The 21,192-nt window shown below is 39.9% G+C and overlaps 2 protein-coding genes across 4 annotated transcripts in view; both read left to right on the plus strand.

The window, feature by feature from the left end:
* rxrgb (retinoid X receptor, gamma b) overlaps positions 1 to 7,082 on the plus strand; it is a 35,558-nt gene extending 28,476 nt beyond the window's left edge. For 2 of the 3 annotated variants that reach the window (XM_031318240.2, XM_031318238.2), the window contains exons 4-10: positions 1,847 to 2,038; positions 2,812 to 2,975; positions 3,859 to 3,988; positions 4,684 to 4,816; positions 4,963 to 5,054; positions 5,524 to 5,629; positions 6,641 to 7,082. In XM_031318240.2, the coding sequence (XP_031174100.1) occupies positions 1,847 to 2,038; positions 2,812 to 2,975; positions 3,859 to 3,988; positions 4,684 to 4,816; positions 4,963 to 5,054; positions 5,524 to 5,629; positions 6,641 to 6,788 (965 nt within the window). In that variant the 3' untranslated portion in view covers positions 6,789 to 7,082. The remainder of the gene's footprint in view (positions 1 to 1,846; positions 2,039 to 2,811; positions 2,976 to 3,858; positions 3,989 to 4,683; positions 4,817 to 4,962; positions 5,055 to 5,523; positions 5,630 to 6,640) is intronic. The other variant, XM_031318239.2, reaches the window with a different exon arrangement.
* A 1,431-nt stretch (positions 7,083 to 8,513) lies between these two features.
* On the plus strand, positions 8,514 to 20,726 carry lmx1a (LIM homeobox transcription factor 1, alpha). Its single transcript, XM_031318241.1, has 9 exons — positions 8,514 to 8,733; positions 8,833 to 8,880; positions 9,254 to 9,434; positions 15,862 to 16,082; positions 17,023 to 17,213; positions 18,058 to 18,135; positions 18,522 to 18,603; positions 18,970 to 19,155; positions 20,206 to 20,726. Exons 2-9 carry the CDS (start codon positions 8,853 to 8,855, stop codon positions 20,346 to 20,348), a joined length of 1,110 nt encoding a protein of 369 aa, XP_031174101.1. The 5' UTR covers positions 8,514 to 8,733; positions 8,833 to 8,852; the 3' UTR covers positions 20,349 to 20,726.
* The last annotated feature ends 466 nt before the right edge of the window (positions 20,727 to 21,192 follow it).

A 21,192-nucleotide genomic window follows, 5' to 3' on the forward strand; every position in this document is an offset into this window, starting at 1 on the left:
ATATAATTTATACAAAAGTCTGTATAAAAACTATGTATTTTTGTTCTTGCTTAAAATTGTAGGCAGGCTAATTAGTAGGCCAAACCTCCGGGACCTCTTAACCTGTGGCCCTTGCTGTCATCAGGTCAGCTGTTAGCTGCTAGCTGCTATCATCCTCGTTTTTCCTGCTGCCACGGCATCACTATTTTATGAATGAAACATGGCGGAGAAACGTAAAAGTGCTGATAACTCCTCTGTATCAAAAAAGAAAGTAAGGCTGTATCTCGAGAGTTACCTCCACTTCGGTTTCGGGGGGGGAGAGCTCAGCTTTTCTTAGACATGAGTAGGCCAAGGAAAAAAGGTTGGGAACCACTGCATTAACTGACCACTTCTCTGAATTGAGTCTCCCAATTCATACCATTCAAGGATTAGGCTACTAATCATTTGCACAAATTAACAGTTGTACTCTTTGCCTTAAAAGTAAGCAGAAGATAATGTTACTCAAGAAATGTACCATGAAGATCAATTTTCTATAACACTAGAATATGATGTGTAAATATCTCTTTCACTCTGTTTCTCCCTCTCTCTCATGGGCTAAAATATAAATTACCTAAGTCATATTAACTTCCACTGCTCGCTTTTAATGCAAAGTGTACAACTGTTCATTTTTGCAAATGGCAAGTGACTCATTGAATGCTTTCAGTTAAGAGCAGTAGTTCATAAATGTATTATTGCTTATCTGCCACGCCTTTTCTCGCATTGTTTCTTTTTTTTTTTAACAGAGGCCGAGTTTCCTTCTCTACGTATTATATGCTTTGCTCCCTCGTATATATGGACATAGAAAAGAAAGACACTGAAGAAATTGGACTCTAAAATCTAGAAACTATAAAGATAATTAAGTGATAAATTCCATGCACACTGTAAACATGAACATGAGTGATATTTATTAGTTATTTCCCCCCAGCAAAATATAATGTGAAAAACCATTGGGGTGTCCTCTCCCTGCTGTCACATGAATGTACAGTAGCCTACAACACTAGATAGTTACTGGTCCAGTGAACTAAGTCTATAATTTGGGAGGATTGTACAATTAGGATATGTTGTTTAAATCGTACAATCCTCCAAAATTAAAGTCCCAGTTTACTGGACAACACAAATTGTGTGCTAAGAATGCCAAATACAATGCACATGGAAGTGGAACAAACATGATCCTTTATTGTTAAAGAATTAAAAAAAAAATGTATCAACTAAAATAATTCAAGGTACATTGGTCCACTATAGAAACACACATGTGCAGCATTGTATGTATTGCCCTTAGTAACAGACTTCATTTAAAACACATTTGAAAATGTATCAGCCTTTTCTAATTATCTCAACAACTGCCATAATATATTGATCAAACTTCTAACAACAATATGAACCATCTTCATACAGCAATACAACAGTAACAATGTCACTGGAATAATTATAAAAAATAATGGTCACAACTTTAAATAATAACAGTAGTTAAATGAACAGCAATATGCACCTGTTGTATTTTAATGCAGGCTGATAACAATAAGGTAAAAGCACTGCTGAATGAACAGTAAAGGCAGCAGGATTAATAAAGCCTGGCTGTTAGCCTGGTCAGGAGCAGGCTAGCTGTACAGAATAAATCTCCATGGTAACTTAGGTGCCTCTGCTTTTGTGAAACCGAGTCAAGGCTGAATTGAGCCAGGAAAACTGGGAAATCCCGGCTTAATCCCTTATCTTGGTTTTGTGAAATAGCCCTCTGGTCACCTTACATGTTTACGTTTTATGCACTGGGAGATAGAGCTATATTGTTGGTTCAAAAGCAGTACTGATGTTGTGGATTGTGTTTCCACAGGAAAGCACTACGGTGTGTACAGCTGTGAGGGATGCAAAGGCTTCTTCAAGAGGACTGTACGTAAAGATCTTACCTACACGTGTCGAGACATGAAGGAGTGCCTGATTGACAAGCGCCAGCGAAACCGCTGCCAATACTGTCGCTACCAGAAGTGCCTGGCCATGGGCATGAAGAGAGAAGGTGTGTGTGCAGGTGTGATATGTTTAATAAGGATTGGTCTGGGATTTGTTCTTGATCTTTATTTCCATTATTACAAATGCTTGTTAAGGGGGTAAGCATTGTTGAACCCTGCAGAAATGTATTTTAAATTCTAGTCAAGATACCAAAGATACTAAACATGTCAGGCTCCATGGAAATATGTGTAACACGACAAAATCTAATCTAATTTTGAAGCTGCTAAAGGGGGCGTTTATGAAAAGTATTCAGTTCAGAGCTGAAACTATTAGTTTACCATTAATTAATCGATCAATATAAATGGTCAGCAACTTTTTTAATAATCAATTATTTGTTATTGTAATTTCTTAAGCAAAATGTCAAACATTCCTGACTTGGAGCCTCATTATTGTGAGTCTTTGTTGCTTTTCTTTGTTTTATGTAATAATATACTAAATGTTGTTTATGTCTTGGACTGAAGAAATTGCTTACTACCACGATCTTGGATCTTTAGGAAATGTTGATGTTGATTGTTGTTGGTCAAATGAATTGATTCATTAATTATTGGGTTCAAGTGATTACAGTAAGACTTTGTCCTCTTTGAGGGTATTTCTTTAGTCTTCTTATAGTCAAACTGTAGAGCAGAGAATCGTTTTTGTTATTGTCCAGTGCAGAGTTAACATTAGTGTTAACATTATGGTTTAGCTGATATCTAGTCAAGGACAATAAGCATGGAGTGTTTGACCTGAAATATATGTATGTGTGTGTGTGTGTGTGTGTGTGTGTGTGTGTGTGTGCGCACGCGCGCGTAGCGGTACAGGAAGAGAGGCAGCGTGGAAGGGAGCGAGGGGAGAACGAGGTGGAATCTACCAGCAGTTTCAACGAGGAAATGCCCGTGGACAAGATCCTGGATGCTGAGCTGGCTGTGGAGCCCAAAACAGAGACGTCGTACAGCGACGGCAGCCCCAGCAACTCAGTAAGAATCACAAACACTGAGCGTGGTTTGGTCAAACCCATGAATTATTAATCTGTTTCTATCATGAGGCTGAAGTGGTACCTAACAGATGGAGGAACCAATGTATAGTAAACAAATTAAAAATGCTGCTTTATTATGTTGGCCTGATCCGTGGTGGTCAAAACATATGTAACCAGCTGAGTAAAGAAGCTGAATGAAGGAATATGATCAGGCCAAGTCAAATTAAATTCAGGACATAATCTCCAAATGCTAATGCGGCAGATCCATGAATTGCAAGATTCAAAGGTTTTTCGATTAGTCAGCTACCTTTAGATAAATAACACAAGCTGAACCGTTTTTGGGACTAAATCCAGTCTCTAGTGTTATAATTGGATCAAGCTACTGACAGTATTTTTTTTATTATTATTTTTACAATGCAGTATGTATTGCAGTATTTGACTTGAGAACCATTTCAGAGGTCAGTAAATTATCAGTAAGTAGACACAGTGTTGCCAATTTATTGGGTAGACCTGTGCAATCTCATGCAATCCATTGCAACAGCTCTGCAATCAACTCTACCACCCAAAGCTAATTATGTTGAACTTTGCTGACAGTGGCATCAGAAAAGAAGTGATTCAACTCAGTGGTCATTTTTAGGCTGCACTTAGGTTAGATTGCAATGCACTGTAAGGTGGCTCTAATGTTACTGTCATTTAAACTTCAATACTTCAAGAATGTGTTAAAACATTCACAAGTCTTGAGAGGAAATTTAAGACCGAAAATAGTCACAGCTGCACCTACTCATTAACTGCTGTCAGACACGTTTAGATGTCACTGAAGGAGCTCACCAGCACAGTTATTGACTGCTTTGTTTTTGCATTCTTCCCCCCGTGTTCCTCTCCAGACCAACGACCCTGTTACCAATATCTGCCAAGCAGCAGACAAGCAGCTCTTCACCTTGGTGGAGTGGGCCAAAAGGATCCCACACTTCTCCGAACTCCCCCTGGATGACCAGGTCATCCTACTACGAGCAGGTACACACACACACACACACACACACACACAAACGCACGCACACACACACACACACACACACACACACACACACACACACAATCCCATGCATGCAGCAGACATATATGCACACGCCTACATGTGCATTTGTGAGATGCACAGCATTAATATAAAAACAAAGAAAACACACACATGTATGAATTGTGATTTCCCCACTGGGAATTAATAGAAAGTTAAATTATTATTATTATTATTATTATTATTATTATTATTATTATTATTATTATTATTTCCCTACAACAGTAAACAGGCCTTTCTATTCCCCATTGTCGGCATGCTGGGGCAGCATTTCCTTAAGGGCACTTATTCATCCCCAGGCATGCAGTCTATTTAAGTCTTTTACATTTGCTCAATACATTTTTGCCATCTAGTTTAATGGAGCAGTGAAACCAAATATAACTGGACTATTTGCCAAGTCCCAGCAGTGTGGTTTGCAGCCACACCATCGCTGACCTCTGCTGGTGAGACATTTCACATACAGGCCTAAAGGAGGAAGTGAAGAAGCCACACAGGATACCTAATAAGAATCTGTGCTGCTTTAAGCAAAGCAGGGGAAGACTGACACATATATCATGTCATGTATCATTAACACATATTTGAGAAGGACTTAAAAGGAGGGATTAAAGGATGGCTTGTTTTGTTGTTTTGCATCCAGGCTGGAACGAGCTTCTTATTGCATCATTCTCGCATCGCTCAGTCACGGTAAAAGATGGCATCCTGTTGGCGACAGGCCTCCACGTCCACAGAAGCAGCGCCCATAGTGCTGGAGTGGGCTCCATCTTTGATAGGTAGGTAGCGTTAAAAGATGAGGCAATAGTTACCGTATTGAAATTTTGTGGAGAAATAGATGCAACGTATATATTTTCTTAGTTTTTTTGGTTAATTCACTTTCATTATCAAAACTCTCTAATGTTATTGATCTGATCTCCTGCAGAGTCCTGACAGAGTTGGTATCCAAAATGAAAGATATGCAAATGGATAAGACAGAGCTTGGCTGCCTGCGAGCCATCGTCCTCTTCAACCCAGGTCAGCTCAGCCTCCAGTCACTGTTCACTTTATTTTTTTTATTTTTTTTTTAAGATTTTTTATGGGCATTTCCGCCTTTAATGATAGGACAGCTCAGACATGAAAGGGGAGAGAGAGGGGGAAGACATGCAGGAAAGCCGTCACAGGTCGGACTCAAACCCTGGACCTTCTGCATCAAGGAACAAACCTCCACATATGTGCACCTGCTCCACCAACTGAGCTAACCGGCCACCAGTCACTGTTCACTTTTACACAGTATGCTAGAAAGCAAGAACACCTTGGATGAGAAATTAATCTGGATTTTGATTTGCATGCTGCTAAATCAGGTAGATTGTGATGCAAAATGTGGCTATGTATGTATTTGACGTATAGTACATGATTCTGAATTGGAGGGACTTCACTATGAACCCATGTATTTTTACAGATGTTTTATTACGGTGGTCTGACTGTGACTATGTGTTTGTTTCAGATGCAAAAGGTCTTTCAAGCCCACCCGAGGTCGAGGCGCTGAGGGAAAAAGTTTACGCCTCATTGGAGTCGTACACAAAACAGAAATACCCAGACCAGCCTGGCAGGTAGGAAACGCATTACGTTACAGCATCAATCAATACCAAACACCATTGTTTAGTTACCGCTTTGACTTGTATGTAGCAATGAAGATAGATTATTTTACATTACCGCACAGCTCTTAAACACTTACTACAGCATTAGATTTTAAAGGACAGAGGCCGGTAGTGTTATTGCCTATAGAAAAAGGTTGCAATTGATTATTTTCATTTACTGTTGGGAACCTTATAAGATCAAAAGATGATGTGAAATAAAAGCCCTACCCTGTCAGTTAGCTTCAGATGTAGACACTTGCGATTTTAATTGACAGCACAAAAAAAGAAGAAATTAAATTAATATTACACTATTGGATTAATAAATGTTCTTAAATAGATGCATTGATAACGTAACTAAAAATACTCCTTTAAAAGTAGAATTCTTGGATTCAGCATTTCACTGGACTACATAGACCTAATTAAATACTCTATTTGCTAATAAACTAAAGAGCTGTGCATCATATTTGATGTGTTTTTGCAGGGTTTGCATAAATCGGGTTTGACAAAGTAACTATTAACTACAGTTGTGAGATTAATATGGTACTGTGACATTTCCAAATGAAATGTAGTGCAATCAAAAAACTTTGGGAGCATGTCTGATCAAATTGAAATGTTAGACTGGAGAAAGTGTTTTGAAAACAGGATTTTATTATCTTATTGAATAGGATGCAGTTTTATATATTTGGAATGATCAGACGCCAGGGTGGCTCACCTGGTGGAGCAGGCACCCATGTGTAGAGGTTTGCTCCTTGAAGCGCCGGCCGCCGGTTTGGCTCCGACCTGCGGCCCTTTGCTGCGTGCCGTTCCCCCTCTCTCTCCCCTTTCACGTCTTCAGCTGTCCTCTATAAATAAAAGGCTTAAAGATGCCCCAAGAAATAATCTTTAAAAAAAAAAATGAATGGTAAACATAATAATGATTTTCTGCATAATAGAAAATGATGATCACTAAAGTTTGATTCTCCTCCTTACCTTCCCTTTCGGCAGGTTTGCCAAGCTGCTGCTCCGCCTGCCCGCCCTGCGCTCCATCGGCCTCAAGTGTCTGGAGCATCTGTTCTTCTTCAAGCTGATCGGGGACACGCCTATCGACACCTTCCTGATGGAGATGCTGGAGGCTCCACATCAGATTACATGACACCAGTCCCCCCCTTCCCCCTGTAAATACTCCCACATTGTCAGCTATATGAAGACGGAAGACTTGATTCAAATTGTAAAACAGCATATTTTGTACCAAGCAATACATTGTAATTAAAATTAAAACAAAACAAAAAAAGTATTTTGCGGTTGTGGGGAGGGTGGAGTCTTGAGACGGAGGATCGAGTACACTGTCAAATGAATTCTAATAGAATTGTTAACAGATTTCTTTTGTAAATAGGTAATTTCAGGTGTCCGTTTTGAAAGCAAACCAATGCAATTTGAAAATAAATCATATTTTATTCAAAGAGCAATTGTATAAAAACAGAAACCATCCATGCATTTCTTAAAACTCATTTGAGAATTCTTACAGAATAAAGTTATTTAAAAATGTATCTGAAATGTGTTTGTCTTGTGTTTTTATTTTACTTATTATATAATATATTATAAAAACACAGTTAGAGCTAGAGGGATCTGGGCATTTGAAGCCAGTGCAAATGTTGTTTAATTGATTGATATTTTGTAACGCTGCCTTTAAAATTCTAATACATTTTTACTTTCCATCCTTAATAATCTGAAACTGCATTTTTTATTATGTGGCTCTAAAACAACACAAGAATGTAGAGAAACAAGGACATGTTTTAACATTATTTTTAAACATTTTGAGAAAGCAAAAACTATCTAATCTGTTGATAGAATATCAATTTTCTCATCACATTTGACCAATGTGCTTAAATCTTTCTTTTAATATGTAAGCAGCCCAGAATATTTTCCATTTTTAACTGTTGTCCCTTCTTTATATTTCCAGTCGTGGACCACCAGATGGCGTCTGCCGAGTGTAAACACATACTGAAGCATGTTTGATATTCCTGAATCCTTCAATCCGTCTGTCACTGTTACAGGCCTCAGCATCACAAACGCCTTTTACTCCTCATCACAAAGATCTGTAATGGTGTAAAAATCTGGTGGTGGTGTAAAAGAAGAATAAATCAACAAAATGTGGAATATAGTGGAGCCAGACTGATAAATCGTGCAGGCCGATATATTGGCTCATATTCATTTATCAGAGACAGGCAATCGGTATCACTGTATATTGGCTGACAAGTCAGGCTACTGTACAGAAATACTTAAGATATGTTAGAGCTGTTATAGAAACATGTTTGCAAAAAAATGTTTGGGATGGTACATATATTTAAAAAACAAACAGAAAAACGAATATTGAAGGAAATCTGATTTTTTGTTTTGGTTCACTACCCCCATATTTGGCATCTTCATTGACAATCCTGTTTGTAAAACTTGATGAAGTTTGTTAAAGCATCTATCTATCTATCTATCTATCTATCTATCTATCTATCTATCTATCTATCTATCTATCTATCTATCTATCTATCTCATAACAATTTAACAAACGGACAATGTATCCCTTTAAAGTTTGACTTTCATTCTGCACTTATACTTCCTGAGCACTATATGCATTATTGCTTTCTAATAGAAAAAAACCTTTCATGTGCGTCTCTGGTAACTTTGTGGCATCCAATGTGAAGAGAGGGAGAGGGGGAGAGGGAGAGATGGAGAGAGGGGGGGAGAGAGAGGTAACCGGCACCTGCACATGGAGGAAGTCTCTCTCTCTTTCTCTCTCTCTCTCTCTCTCTCTCTCTCTCTCTCTCTCTCTCTCTCTCTCTCTCTCTCTCTCTCTCTCTCTCTCTCTCTCTCTCTCTCTCTCTCTCCTTCCCGTTCACTCCTAATAAGATAATTGATAGAAAGCCTAAATAGTCAATACCGGTGGACTGAGAGAGGTCGTCGGAAGCTCTGAGAGAAACTTTGATGCTCTGCTCTATGCTCCGAGAAGCAAGTTGCAGTAGGACTTTGAGCGCCGGAGATGCTCTGAGAAGATCAGAAGAGTTGCCAAAATACTTTCCTACCGTCTGGAAACTCGCACTTTACAGGTAGGCTACGGGCTTCATAAACTTACATAACTGTATTTAAAGTGGTATTTGACAATATTAATTTTCCTTCAATTAACTTTGGGCAAAACTGTTTCACAGTGTTTCTTCAGAGGAGTGCAATGGTGGATCGAGCGGCATTATGCTTAGGTGGGTAAAACTGGATAACCTAGTAAATAAAGCTTTAGTGAGTAACATAGATATGTTAAAAATACACATTTTAAGTATTAATTTAACTTAATTGTTTGCACTGTTTTTTGCCACATGGTCATCAAACGAACTTACAGTAATAGGCTATTTGGTCAATTTAAACAACGGTTAAACACGTTTGACGTCTCTATAACACCCACTTTTTCATAAACAATACTGCCTATTTAACCATTTTCCCTCCCATTAGAACGGAGTAAAGACGCATTTAAATGGCCCCTCCATCAAACTTTGTTCAGCCAAATTAGCCAATATTTCAGCTGCGTCCTGCTGATTGTAAAAGAGTCCTAATTAAAGGATTTCCACATCATTGCAGATATGGATCAGAGGGCAGTGTGTGCCGGATGCCAAAGGCTGATCACAGACAGATTCCTGCTCAGAGTCACTGATGGCCTCTGGCACGAGGAGTGTGTGCGGTGCGCGGCGTGCGGGGACGCGCTCAGGAACTCCTGCTTTCTGCGGGACCACAAACTTTACTGCAAGCGGGACTATGCTGAGTGAGTGCTGAACTCCAACTCTTCATTATTTGTTTTGTTTCCTTCTGATGCAACAGCTGAAATCATAAAACACTCAAGCATAGGCCTACATTACTTTCCAACTCTGGGAGAGGCTCAATTTCGACTTCATCCAATTGAATGAACTCTGTTCCAGTTTGAGCACATCTGATTTTGTATTGGAGGCATAATTTTTTTCTCAGAGGTGCATTAAGAAATACAATTAAATTTAAAGTAATTTAAAGTAACAGTAATTAAAAAAAAAGAAGAAGAAAAATATGTTTTAAGGGCTATCAACTCATGTGGCTAAGTCAGTTTTTCTCACTGATGTAAAGTCACTGCATGAAGACAGTTTAATTCAATGAGAGTAACATATGTTCATTTTTCATTACAGTTTGTGATGAAAATTTATGCTAAAATGTATATAAATTAATCCAATTTAGCTGCATCCCATTACTTGTTTAAATAAAAGATTATTTGTAGTAATTTACTTTTTTTCTATCATTCACTTTTAGCTTTGGCACATGCATATATGTTGCAAAATATGCTACCAACATTATAGTCCATGTTATATTATGTAAAACATCTAATGGTGTTTTGTACTTTACATTATCTTATAGGATGTTTATTTTGTTTAGTTTCATTTTATTTTATGATTTGGCCTTGGGGTCCAAAAATTACTGTGCGCTATTAACTCTATTTTCAAGAAGGAACCCTTCCGTCCAGATCTGACCTTGAATAAGAACTTTTGTGTGTGTGTGTGTGTGTGTGTGTGTGTGTGTGTGTGTGTGTGTGGGGATTTATCTTTATAGTAACTCAAATGTATCTAACTTAGTTTTACATACTGTAAATGGGTACATTTTATAGTTTATGGCAAAAGCACTGTGTGTGTGTGTGTGTGTGTGTGTGTGTAGTTGTTTATGTGCGTATATGGTGTAAACTGACTTCCAGGGAACTTGGCACAGTGCACTAAGAAACAAGGTGACTGTAGGAGGAAGGGGTGGCGAGGGAACAGGAATGTGAGAACACTACTGCCTAGTCCACACACACACACACACACACACACACACACACACACACACACACACACACACACACACACACACATGCACACACACAAAACAACACGGTCACACACACAGACACACACATGCACACACACAAAACAACACAGTCACACCTTCACACATACACACACGCAGCACGCAACCAGGGGTAGAGCTCAACTGACACATTGTCAAAATGTGTTAAAATTTCGAGGCCCATTGGCGTGGCAACTGCAAGCTGGGGACAACATATGGTCTCGTCGATGAGGCCTTCCCCCCCAAAACTCCCACCATCATCACCCATCGCCCGACTCCCTTCTCACCCACTGCAACTGCCACATCCCTTCATTCTTCCTCCAAAACATACTCTGACATAAACAAGAGCCAAGATAAAAACTGCACACCCTAACAGGCAGAAGCGCACATTATTTCTGAACAATTTAGTGACGGTTGTTCTGCCAAGCAGGCAGGGAAACAAGAAAATGTTACACTTACTGGTCCAAAACACTCCCCACCATTATGTTTCCAGTCAACTAAATGACACTGCAGTGGTGCTGGAGGTCTTTGTACCTTTGTGAACAGAGTCTTCGTTAGCCAAACATTTAAAACATGCCATTTTTTTTATGATAACCAAGCACTAATATAAACATTTTACCCAGCATTTTAATGGATAAATGGAAATCAGAGTGGATTCTCATAAAACCACACAATTCAAAGTGCTTAGCGTGATCAGTGGAGAACATAGCACTTGGCCAAAGCACAGAGAAATGAGCAGGGCTGAGAGGTAATTAGGAGAGTAGAGCCATATGTCAGAAGGTCTGGTGCATCCCTACAAGAGAGCCGGTGAGGATGGTGTGAACTTATTTTGGGGGACAGTGCGCTCCATGAGCCCTGGCGTTATGTGCCGCGGCATCTGGAAAGCTCTGCTCACAGCAGCCCCTGTGTCTAGCAATGGGACAACGCCCAGCCGACCGTGAGATATCTGACCTGACCAATTAGCAGGAGGCCCGGTGCCAGAGCTCTGCCTCTAAAGTCTCACGTCTTCACCTCCCTGCTCATCCTGTCTGGGGTTAAGATACCCTAGAACACATGAGCACCACTTTTGTCCACAATGAGGGTTTTAAAAGTGTGTCAGTGTTTCGCTCGTGGTGCAAACTGTGTTCTGCTCCCTCCCTTCTTTTGATCCAGCAGGACTAGTGTGAAGCCAGCTCATAAGTGACAATTATTCCATACTGTGACAACATTTGTCTCTTACCACACGCTGCATCTTCTGTCTGAATCTCACCTTGTTTTTCGTTTCGCTCGTGTGGTAAATCAATGGCAGCCAGACCCCAAGGTTTGACCCATTGGCCTGTTTATGGAAGCTAAAAGACAATAATGCCAGTATTTGAATTCCCTGAACAAAGTAGTTTATATTTTATATATATATATATATATATATATATATATATATATATATATATATATATATATATTCCTCTTCACTCTAAATTCATCAGTGCTTGCTTTTATTACTGTCTCCAAAAGGCCATACTGCACATACACAACTAATGTCAGAATGGGTCAGAATGGTGAATTATTTTATATGCCAAGATTATTATTTAGATTCATGCCAGAACATATGGATTGTTCATATCTAAGCAAACTTAAAAACAATTCTCTCCCAATATTCAAGAAAATGTAGATATGATGAAGTATAATTACAGTAAAACATCAAATCAACACCAACAAACAAGCAATAAGCAATATTTTTTTTTAAATGGACTAAAAAAGGAGAACAACTTGCATTTAGTGGATTACCTATAAGGACGATATAACACATACAAACAGCATCAAAAAACTAAAAATGTTTTTTCACACTGGCCCCTTGAGGCACCACATAGAGTAGTTTTGATCTTTTTTTAAATATTACATTAATGGAGGCATGTTCTTTGTTACACTGATATAAGCTATAGATTAGAGGACATTTCTTAGCAACTTCCTAAATTCTATATCCATTAAATATAAACAAACATCTTGTTATCCAGTGCAGATGAAATAATTCAAACAAGTTGCGTAAGTGCCATTCTTGTTGAGTGTTTCTTTACAACACTGTACTGTTTTCAGTCAGTTTGACAATAGTTTGAATACATATGTATCAATTACTGCACCAGTGTAACTTAAGAAACTTTAGACTCATGCAATACAGCACCAGAACGGAAAGATTAGGCATTAGGGATTTAGAGGATCAATAATTGAGTCAATAATTTTCCTGCACAAATGTTTTTTTCACATCATGTCTTGAGGTAAAATTATTTTTAACGACATATGATTTATTTACTTCTTTATTAGTTCAAAACATTATGGTGAAATGAAGTCCGATAAGGCCCACATACCAACTGACATTATTGTTTACGTCTTTAGCAACATTAATAGAAATTTATTAAAACCATTGGCGTATTCATGAGATTGGTATACATTCCTCTAATACTTACATCAGAGCAACTCATTAATGATAAGTCGATCTAGGTTGGATGGTTGGATGGATTTATTTTTCTTTTGGCCATTCTTGGTGAATTCATACATTTGTCTCAATATCTCTTGTATGATTCCATATGAAATAAATGGCACTTAGAATTAGTAATTACATAATAATGAGGATGATAATCCACGGAAGTTTTATATTTTGTAAAATTTGATGAAGTTCATTTGTACATAACTGTTCTCCGAGACAAAACAACACTTTAGAAGATTGTCAAATATTCCTGACATGACTGTATTTTCCATATAATTCATCTAGTTTGTGTGTCTGACCCGTAGCAGTCACACAGGACACACAATACATTCAATACAGACTGTACTGTAATTTAATGAAGCAGTATGCAAATTCCTGTCTGACAATGTGATGTTTAGGTTGCTCAGATTGTCATTAGATTAAGATTGGCTAAATGGTTCAGTGGACAGGTGGACTGGACAGCAGATTGGTCGTCAGATCAGCGGTGTGACTGGAGGTGCACTTGACCCGCAGATCTGTATCTGATGTCTCTGTTGCTGTGCATGTTCAGCAAAGGATCCAGGTTAACCTGATCCAGAAACAGGATCTGTCTGTCTGCATGTCCACTAGACCAGCAGTCTGTCTGCCGAAGGTCAGCTCTGAAGTCACAGCGAGAACAATGAGAGAGGAGAGCTTTGCTGTGAGTAAATGTGTGTGTGTACATTTCTGCCAAACCCTCGTCTTATTATACCAGTACATCTACCTTGAGAGTGGCTGACCCTGGCCATGTCAGTGTTGTGGAGTTCAGAATTTTGCTGACTTATTTCTCTCTAATGATCTTGTCACTAATTGCCATGTCTAAATCCAGCGTGACTGAGTGTTCCCGCTCTCCTGGCAGGGCCTCTGGGCCAATCATGTCAACGGAAACTCTGAAATATTAAACACCTTGAGCTGCACCATAAGTATTGGAGGTACTCTTACCTTTGCATTAACAACGCTTAAGAATAATGGCTACACTGAGACAATCTGGACAAGGCGCATAATGGAAAAGCGATTCTCGAAAACATGAATGATCTATCAACATTAATGCCCGTCGTTTCTTCTTCCCTGACATCTAGCATTAGCATCATGATGAGACATTAAATCAAGTACTTTGCTGTATCATAGAAACCCAGAAACATTCCGGGTATTTCCTCTGCCACACTTCCTTTGAAGATGTTTCGTTGATGCATCTTGTGTTGCCACAGGAATGCACATACCACAGACAGTATGTTGGCCATATTAAAGCGCATACCATTGAGGCCGTGGGGCAGACGACTCGGATGGGTCAAGCAGCCCGACTGACCCTCCTGAACTGCTGGGAATGGACTTTACTGTTTCCCTAGCGACCCCACGGCAACAGTGAGAGGTCCCAGCAATGTTTGTCTTTAGGATGTTGCAGCTCCAGACCTTTTGACAGGGATGTCTCAACCTGGCTGTTTGCTTTGTGTTTAGTCTGAGGTTTTGTTTGCTTGTAAATACAATGTTAAATGTCCACTTAACATTATTCATATTCAGAAGGAAGTCAAATGTAATATTTGTTTCACTTGAAAGTTAATGTGAAATCTTTGTTAGGTGTGGATTCACTGATATCAACGATTGCTTATGTTTGTGCTTATTTTCACTTTTATGTCAAACTGCTTTAGGCATTCTTTCCTTTTTGTGATGTGTAATTTATTTGTCTGGATGGTGCAAATGCTTTGAAAGGGCCTATGACACAGCATCCTTTCACTGAACACATAATCACAATTATCTGTAATAAAATACATAAATGAACAATTACATTTTGGATCAAAATGATAAAAAAAGTTTCGTATTACAGTAAGTAATGACGCATGAGATATGATGGCTGTGGTTCATCATAGGTGGCCAGTATAAGATAAATAAGGACATAATAATAAGGATATTATTCTGTTATTCAGGAAATTGTTTTTTTTACATCTGATCATGAGTTGTTGCATTGATCAGCAAGTTACATTTTTTTTTATTTCACACTAACCTTTAATGCTTCTATTTTCTTCAATTGGCTACAAGAATTAGCGATTTATGTAGGCTCTCCTTTTGGGCCGCATGAAGTATTTTTATGTGAAAACAAAAACATGGCAAAAAGGCTGTCACTTTCTCATGCCTCTGGGCTGACTGGTATGGTGACCCAGTCAAGTCTGGAGACAAACGCCAGCTCCAGAATGATGACGCATCATCCTGCGTGACAGACCCAAAATGCCGCGGTGCCAGCCAGCAGACAATGGTCCTGCTGCTTGGGGGATGGCTCTGTCTTTGTCCTGCTCTGGTTAAGCAGACTTAGGGATAATTCCGCAGATAATTCATAGGACCGGCGGCTCAGCCTCTCCCACCGGGAGATCTGATTCCCCCCCTCTGCCTGGAGCCATGGCCTGCCGAGAGCTTTTCTCCTGCCTCCCCAGGAGCACAGCCTCGGACAAGGCAGCCGGAGCCACGGCAACAGTCTCTGAGGCTAAGCCCACCAGTCCTGGTTGCCAGGCGCTAAGATGCACACCCGCCACGCTAAGGGTATGTGTCTGAGTGGTTAGGGCAGAAGGAGGAGGAGGAGGAGGAGGAAGAGGAGGAGGAGGAGGAGGAGGAGGAGGAGGAGGAGGAGGAGGAGAGGGGAGAAGTCAGGTTGGAAGTTGTTTTGAGTGACAGCTCGACTCAGCAACATTCCCCAAGTCAACCAAGCATTTTTTTTCTCATGGAGTCCCTTCTTACTGAGGTGTGAGGGGTCCTCAAGTGTCTCAGCTTATACTCAAGCTCTTGGCAGCCAAACAAAAGCATTACTCTCTGTTATTTACTGAGCTTTCACCATTTTTCTGTTTCCTCCCTTGTTACACCCACACCCTCCTTTCCCTCTCTCCAGTCTGTTTGCAGTGCGTTGTGGGGGCTGTGCGGAGGCCATCTCTCCTGCAGAACTGGTGATGCGTGCAGGGGCCGCTGTGTTCCACCTGCACTGCTTTACCTGCAGTGTTTGTTCCTGCCGCCTGCAGACTGGAGACCGCTGTGTCCTCAGAGAGGGACAGCTACTGTGTGCCAGAGAGGACTATCACCAGTGTGTGGCCAGCCCGACCTCCTCCGACACAGGTACAGGCTGTGTACAGTGTGTGTGTGTGTGTGTGTGTGTGTGTGTGTGTGGGTGTGTGCGTGTGTGCGTTTGTGTGTGCGTGTGCATGTACGTGTGCGTGTGTGTGTGTGTGTGTGTGTGTGTGTGTGTGTGTGCGTGTGCTCGTGTGTGTGTGTGTGTGTGTCTGTCTATGTTTTGTAAATGTATACTAATCATAGGTCAAAATTGACCCAGTACCAATGCAATACTTGGTTAGAAAAGACAAGACAATGGGTTGATTTGACTGACTGTTTATTTTTATATTACTGTTTGGTTATTTACCCAAATTAAAATATGGTGGTTGCGAACTGTTATGATCTAGCTCTTACATGTCATTTGTTACTGATTGTAAAGTATTTGTGTATTCTTTGCAATTTTGAATGTCATATGCATACCGTTTTGTACAACAATATATTTGTGACAGTTTTAAGGTTAAACTTGAGCTTCTTGTGTCTAACATCGGGTTAAAATAACCATGTTTTAGTTTGGATAAATAACCCAACAGTAATATGAAAATATGACACCAACACTGGGTCAAAATAACTCATTGTTGGGTAAAGTGATTAGGTGTCAATATGGGTACAGGTTTTTTTGATCAAATGCCTGAAACCACTACTGGCTGCATCTACTCATCAAGGAATTCAAGTGGTCCAGGGGGAATTCTGTCACTCTAGGCTGTTAAAAAGCATAATGGGAAATGCAGGCAACCACAAACCGAAGCAGAGATCAGGCAAAGTGATTAAATAAAAAATAAAAACTACAACTCTCAATAGCAAAATAACTGAAGGCAAATGATTAGTTGAACATCTCAGATTGATGGCAGGAAATTTCCTTTTTTTTAAAATCTGTCCCTCAAAATTTGTCTTCTTGGATTCCTTGTAGGTGAATAAACATTTGCTTTAAATCATGTCTGCCCACTAGGTAAAAGTGTTGACGAAGAAGAAGAAGAAGAAGAAGAAGAGGAGGAGGAATCTGTGAGGGTTACAGGCAGACGAGTTAGATCAGAAGATCTGGAGAGCAAACGTCCCAAAAGGCCGCGCACTATTCTGACAACTCAACAAAGACGGACCTTTAAAGTCTCATTTGAGGTCTCATCCAAGCCTTGCCGAAAGGTAGAGTGTTTATTCTGTGTTAGTCTGGAGGTACTGTATTTCCTGCCTCACTCCATAGCTTCTGTTCCAGATATGACACAGGCTTTGTTGCCTAACGTGTTTTTTGCATAGAGGGTGTCTATCTGAAAAAAAAGACAAAGTATACTGTTGTTTTCTGTTAAAAATCTTACTGTAATTCCAACTAAAACTGAGAATATTGTCATTTTAATCAGAATATAACATAGAATATAAGTAACAGTATCATGTTTCTATAGGAAGTGGCGCTTAAAAAAAATACTTTTTGTAGGAACAGCTCGCACATCCAAACAAATTCTACTGTGCAGGTGCGTTGGACGGAGGGACCGAAACGTTAGTTTTTGTAAATAAAAGGTGATGCTATAGCAAGAGCAGAGTGCAGGATTTTTTCCTTTGTTTTTTATTTTAACAAAATAATGGTTGTCTTATCTTTTTTTGGAATGAGGTGATCCTCAGATTTTATGGAATGTGGACAGAAAATCATTGAATCATGTGTTGCTACTGTATCATGAACAAAGAAATAACTGCAAAAAATATAGAAGTTAGCCCATAAGTCTGACAGAATTTAGGCTATCTACTGTTTCTAGTAGTGCAGATGAGTAGATATACTATAGCCGTGACAACATTATAAAGGAGACTTGACTTTAAAAGGTTCAAAGTACAGACATACAGACATTCCATACATACTTTATTGTTTCCTCCTTGTTTGAGGCGGATTGGTGAAGCAAAATAGATTTTTTTAACCTTCAAGTGACCTCTTCTCTGTTTCTATTTTCCAATCTTTACCCTCCCTTTCTTACTTTCTCCTCCCCCTGAATCTTAATCCAAGGTAAGGGAGACCTTGGCAGCAGAGACTGGTCTGAGCGTCCGGGTTGTGCAGGTCTGGTTCCAGAACCAAAGAGCCAAAGTAATACAAAGTACACACACACACACACACACACACACACACACACACACACACACACACACAGTCATATGCGCTACTAATAAAAGGAGTCTTTCTGCACCGTGTTTGTATGCCAGAGTGGAAATCAGCCTGGTTATCTCTCCATACAGGAAACTGATGACATCTCACTGCGAGATCACTGTAGATTAAACCCCATATTTCCTCACAAAGTGGGCTCATGTGTGGGTTCCCTCCTCCACTGAAAGATGTCCTTTACCTCACTGTTAATACTTTGCAATTGAGTGAACACACTATACCTGGGTGGCAGAGGGGACTGTGGAGTGAGAAAAAAATGTTTTACACTCGGCCTGTATGTAAGATTTATGTCTGCTGGTGCATGTTTTTAGATGAAGAAACTGGCCAGGAGACAGCAGCAGCAGCAAGAGCAGCAGACTCAGGAGCAGCGAGAGCACCCATCACATCACACAGGTATTAGACTGTTGGAATATTTTTTAATAAGAGCTTATTACTCCCATATGATATGATATGATATGATAAACCTAAAGCTAAGCCTAGATATCTTTCTTCTCAGCCATGAGAAACATTTTTTTTTCTTTTAGTCTTTTAGCAGACATTCATATTGCAAAGAGTCAGATTAGAAGTCTGAATTCCAGATTTCTGATAGAAATCTTGACACATGCAAGTTTTCAAAGCCGCAAAAGTCTGGTAATAGAGCTCTACAGAGGCTGATAGCTACGTGACGGTAGCACAGGGCACAAAAGCTCACTTAAAGACAACATTACTGTAACAGACAGCAGTAAACACGTCTCCTGTGTTTTCTCCGGTGCCCCACAGCACCCTCCTGTGGTGCTTTGACCTCTGAGCTGGAGCACCTGGGGTCCTCCTATACCCACATTCAGCAGCAGCAGCAACAGCAGCAGATGGGACTCACCACACTGGAGCAGCAGGACTATGACATGGACCCCTTCAGACAGGGCCTGACCCCGCCTCAGATGCCAGGGGATCACATGCACCCCTACGGTAAACACCTCAGTGCTATCAAACCACGATGGAGAATTACATGTTTAAAGAATTGCACTACAAAGTCTCTGCAATGAGTGGGACTAGTACAATTATGATTTTTTTTTTTTTTAAATGACTAATATGATTTATTGCCATTATTTGTTGGCAATGTGAAATCAGAACTTTAGTCAGGTGTTTATTATTTTCAAATGCACAATAGTTTATCTTTTTTCAATTTGGATCCCAGTTAGCTTTAGTATTGCAGTAATTTTTCCTAGGATGTCCTTGTGCTGTAGAATAACTCATTTCCTATTTAGTATAAGGCATTACTGATTTGTAGGGCAAAATGTTTAAAATGGAGCTAGTATTGGCCAAACAGAGGTCAGCAAACTTCGTTAACATGTACTTGCATGTGCTGTTGACATGCAATACAATTTGTGTAGTAGCTCTACTTTGTGTTAAACTTAATGCAATTTTCTCTGAATAATTCCAGAGGTAACAATATATTGTGGGTGGACAAAATAATGGAAAATAACAGCAAAATGACATCTTACAGTATAATGTAATATAACAAAACCACAATGACCTGAATCAACACCTCTCTAGCACAGTTACAACACTAGTGAAATATCTGTCCTTTACAAAGGTAGTATTTACTGCAAAGCTTTTATATTAGAATGTATGATATTGTTGCTCCTGTTATTTTGTCCATCCCTTGTACAGTGCAAATTAACTTTAAAGCTCTTTACAACTCCTCCAAATTATATTTTTTACTCAAAGCAGTACTTCAGTAATGTATTGCACTTCCATAAAGTTGGGCCATATGTTCATAATTGATAAAGCAGAGGCTGAGACGAGAGGCTTTCAGCCCTTCATTTCCCATAATGCAATTCCACCCTGATGACTTCACTAGGGTTATTTCTTTTAAACTTTAGAGCGCTCCCTCCACAGAATACATAATACCACTGTTTGGCTGAGTAGTTCTCGTCATGATGAATAAACTGAACTTCATGAGTAAAATTGATGAAGTGCCACTTTAAGAAGTTAATAATGTTGTGTTGTTTTTAGGTTTTAAGGGTCTGTACGGTGACATGGACAGAGACCCTCTGTGTCATGTGGCTGACAGCGACTGCCTGTCCCTGGGTGACTCCTCTCTGCTCACCCCTATTGACCGCCTCTACTCCATGCAGGACTCTTACTTCACCTCCTGAGGGTAGAGATCGGACTCAGTGAGAAGCATCTCCCTCACTCTGCATCGCTCTCTGGTCTCATCATTTATCTTTCTGTACCGTGCACAAGGTAGAAGCTGAAGAGCTGGTCACCACCACAGAGACGTGGGTACACTGTGATACCATGCAATATACCCTGTGCACATGCATATAAACTTGATTACACTACTGCCTCTTATGATTTACAATCCCACTGCATGACACAGGCTCCTGTGTAAGCACGATGCTGCCAGACCTCTCTCACTATGTTTGAAATCTCATAGATTATGAGATTATAACTTCATCTACTAATGTAAATAACTGTCTGGGTGTGTATTTGTATTTATTCTCACAATGTGTGTATGCTGTTCATCTTGAATGAATCAAAAATGACCAATAAATCATGGTATGATACAGTGAATATTCAGTGTAAAATGTGTGCATAGTGAGTATGAAACACTGAATGAAATGAATGGACACGTGTATGAAACACGGGCTGATTTATTATGAAGATGGGGTATTCATGCTGAGGGTTACAGCTGGGTCAGTCTATCTTCGGTGCTTATCATTCCAATCTAGGTGACAGGTCAGCGAGGCATCTTCCCCTGGCTATTGGGTGGATCATCAGATTGTGAAATGCTGGGCTATGACAGCTGTATGGGTCAGTGGCAGGTAAGCATCACATCCACGCCGCCATTATCAACGCTCACATTGTGCTCCTCACGGTCAAAGGCCCTCGCTGCATTTTTCTGCCTTTTCCTTCCTCCAGTCATGGAGGACGGGAGGGGGGGGACCACCCAGGTACTGTGTCCAGCTGGAATGCACCAATCCTGGGGAGGGAGGTTAA

The sequence above is a fragment of the Sander lucioperca genome, chromosome 2 (assembly GCF_008315115.2).
Source record: "Sander lucioperca isolate FBNREF2018 chromosome 2, SLUC_FBN_1.2, whole genome shotgun sequence".
Lineage (NCBI taxonomy): Eukaryota > Metazoa > Chordata > Actinopteri > Perciformes > Percidae > Sander > Sander lucioperca.

Excerpts from the sequence above, each read along its gene's own strand:
- lmx1a (XM_031318241.1), top strand. The coding sequence starts at position 8,853 with ATGGTGGATCGAGCGGCATTATGCTTAG. Across the intron at positions 16,083-17,022 it reads CCCGACCTCCTCCGACACAG|GTAAAAGTGTTGACGAAGAA; the intron begins GTACAGGCTGTG and ends TCTGCCCACTAG. Across the intron at positions 17,214-18,057 it reads CATCCAAGCCTTGCCGAAAG|GTAAGGGAGACCTTGGCAGC; the intron begins GTAGAGTGTTTA and ends TCTTAATCCAAG.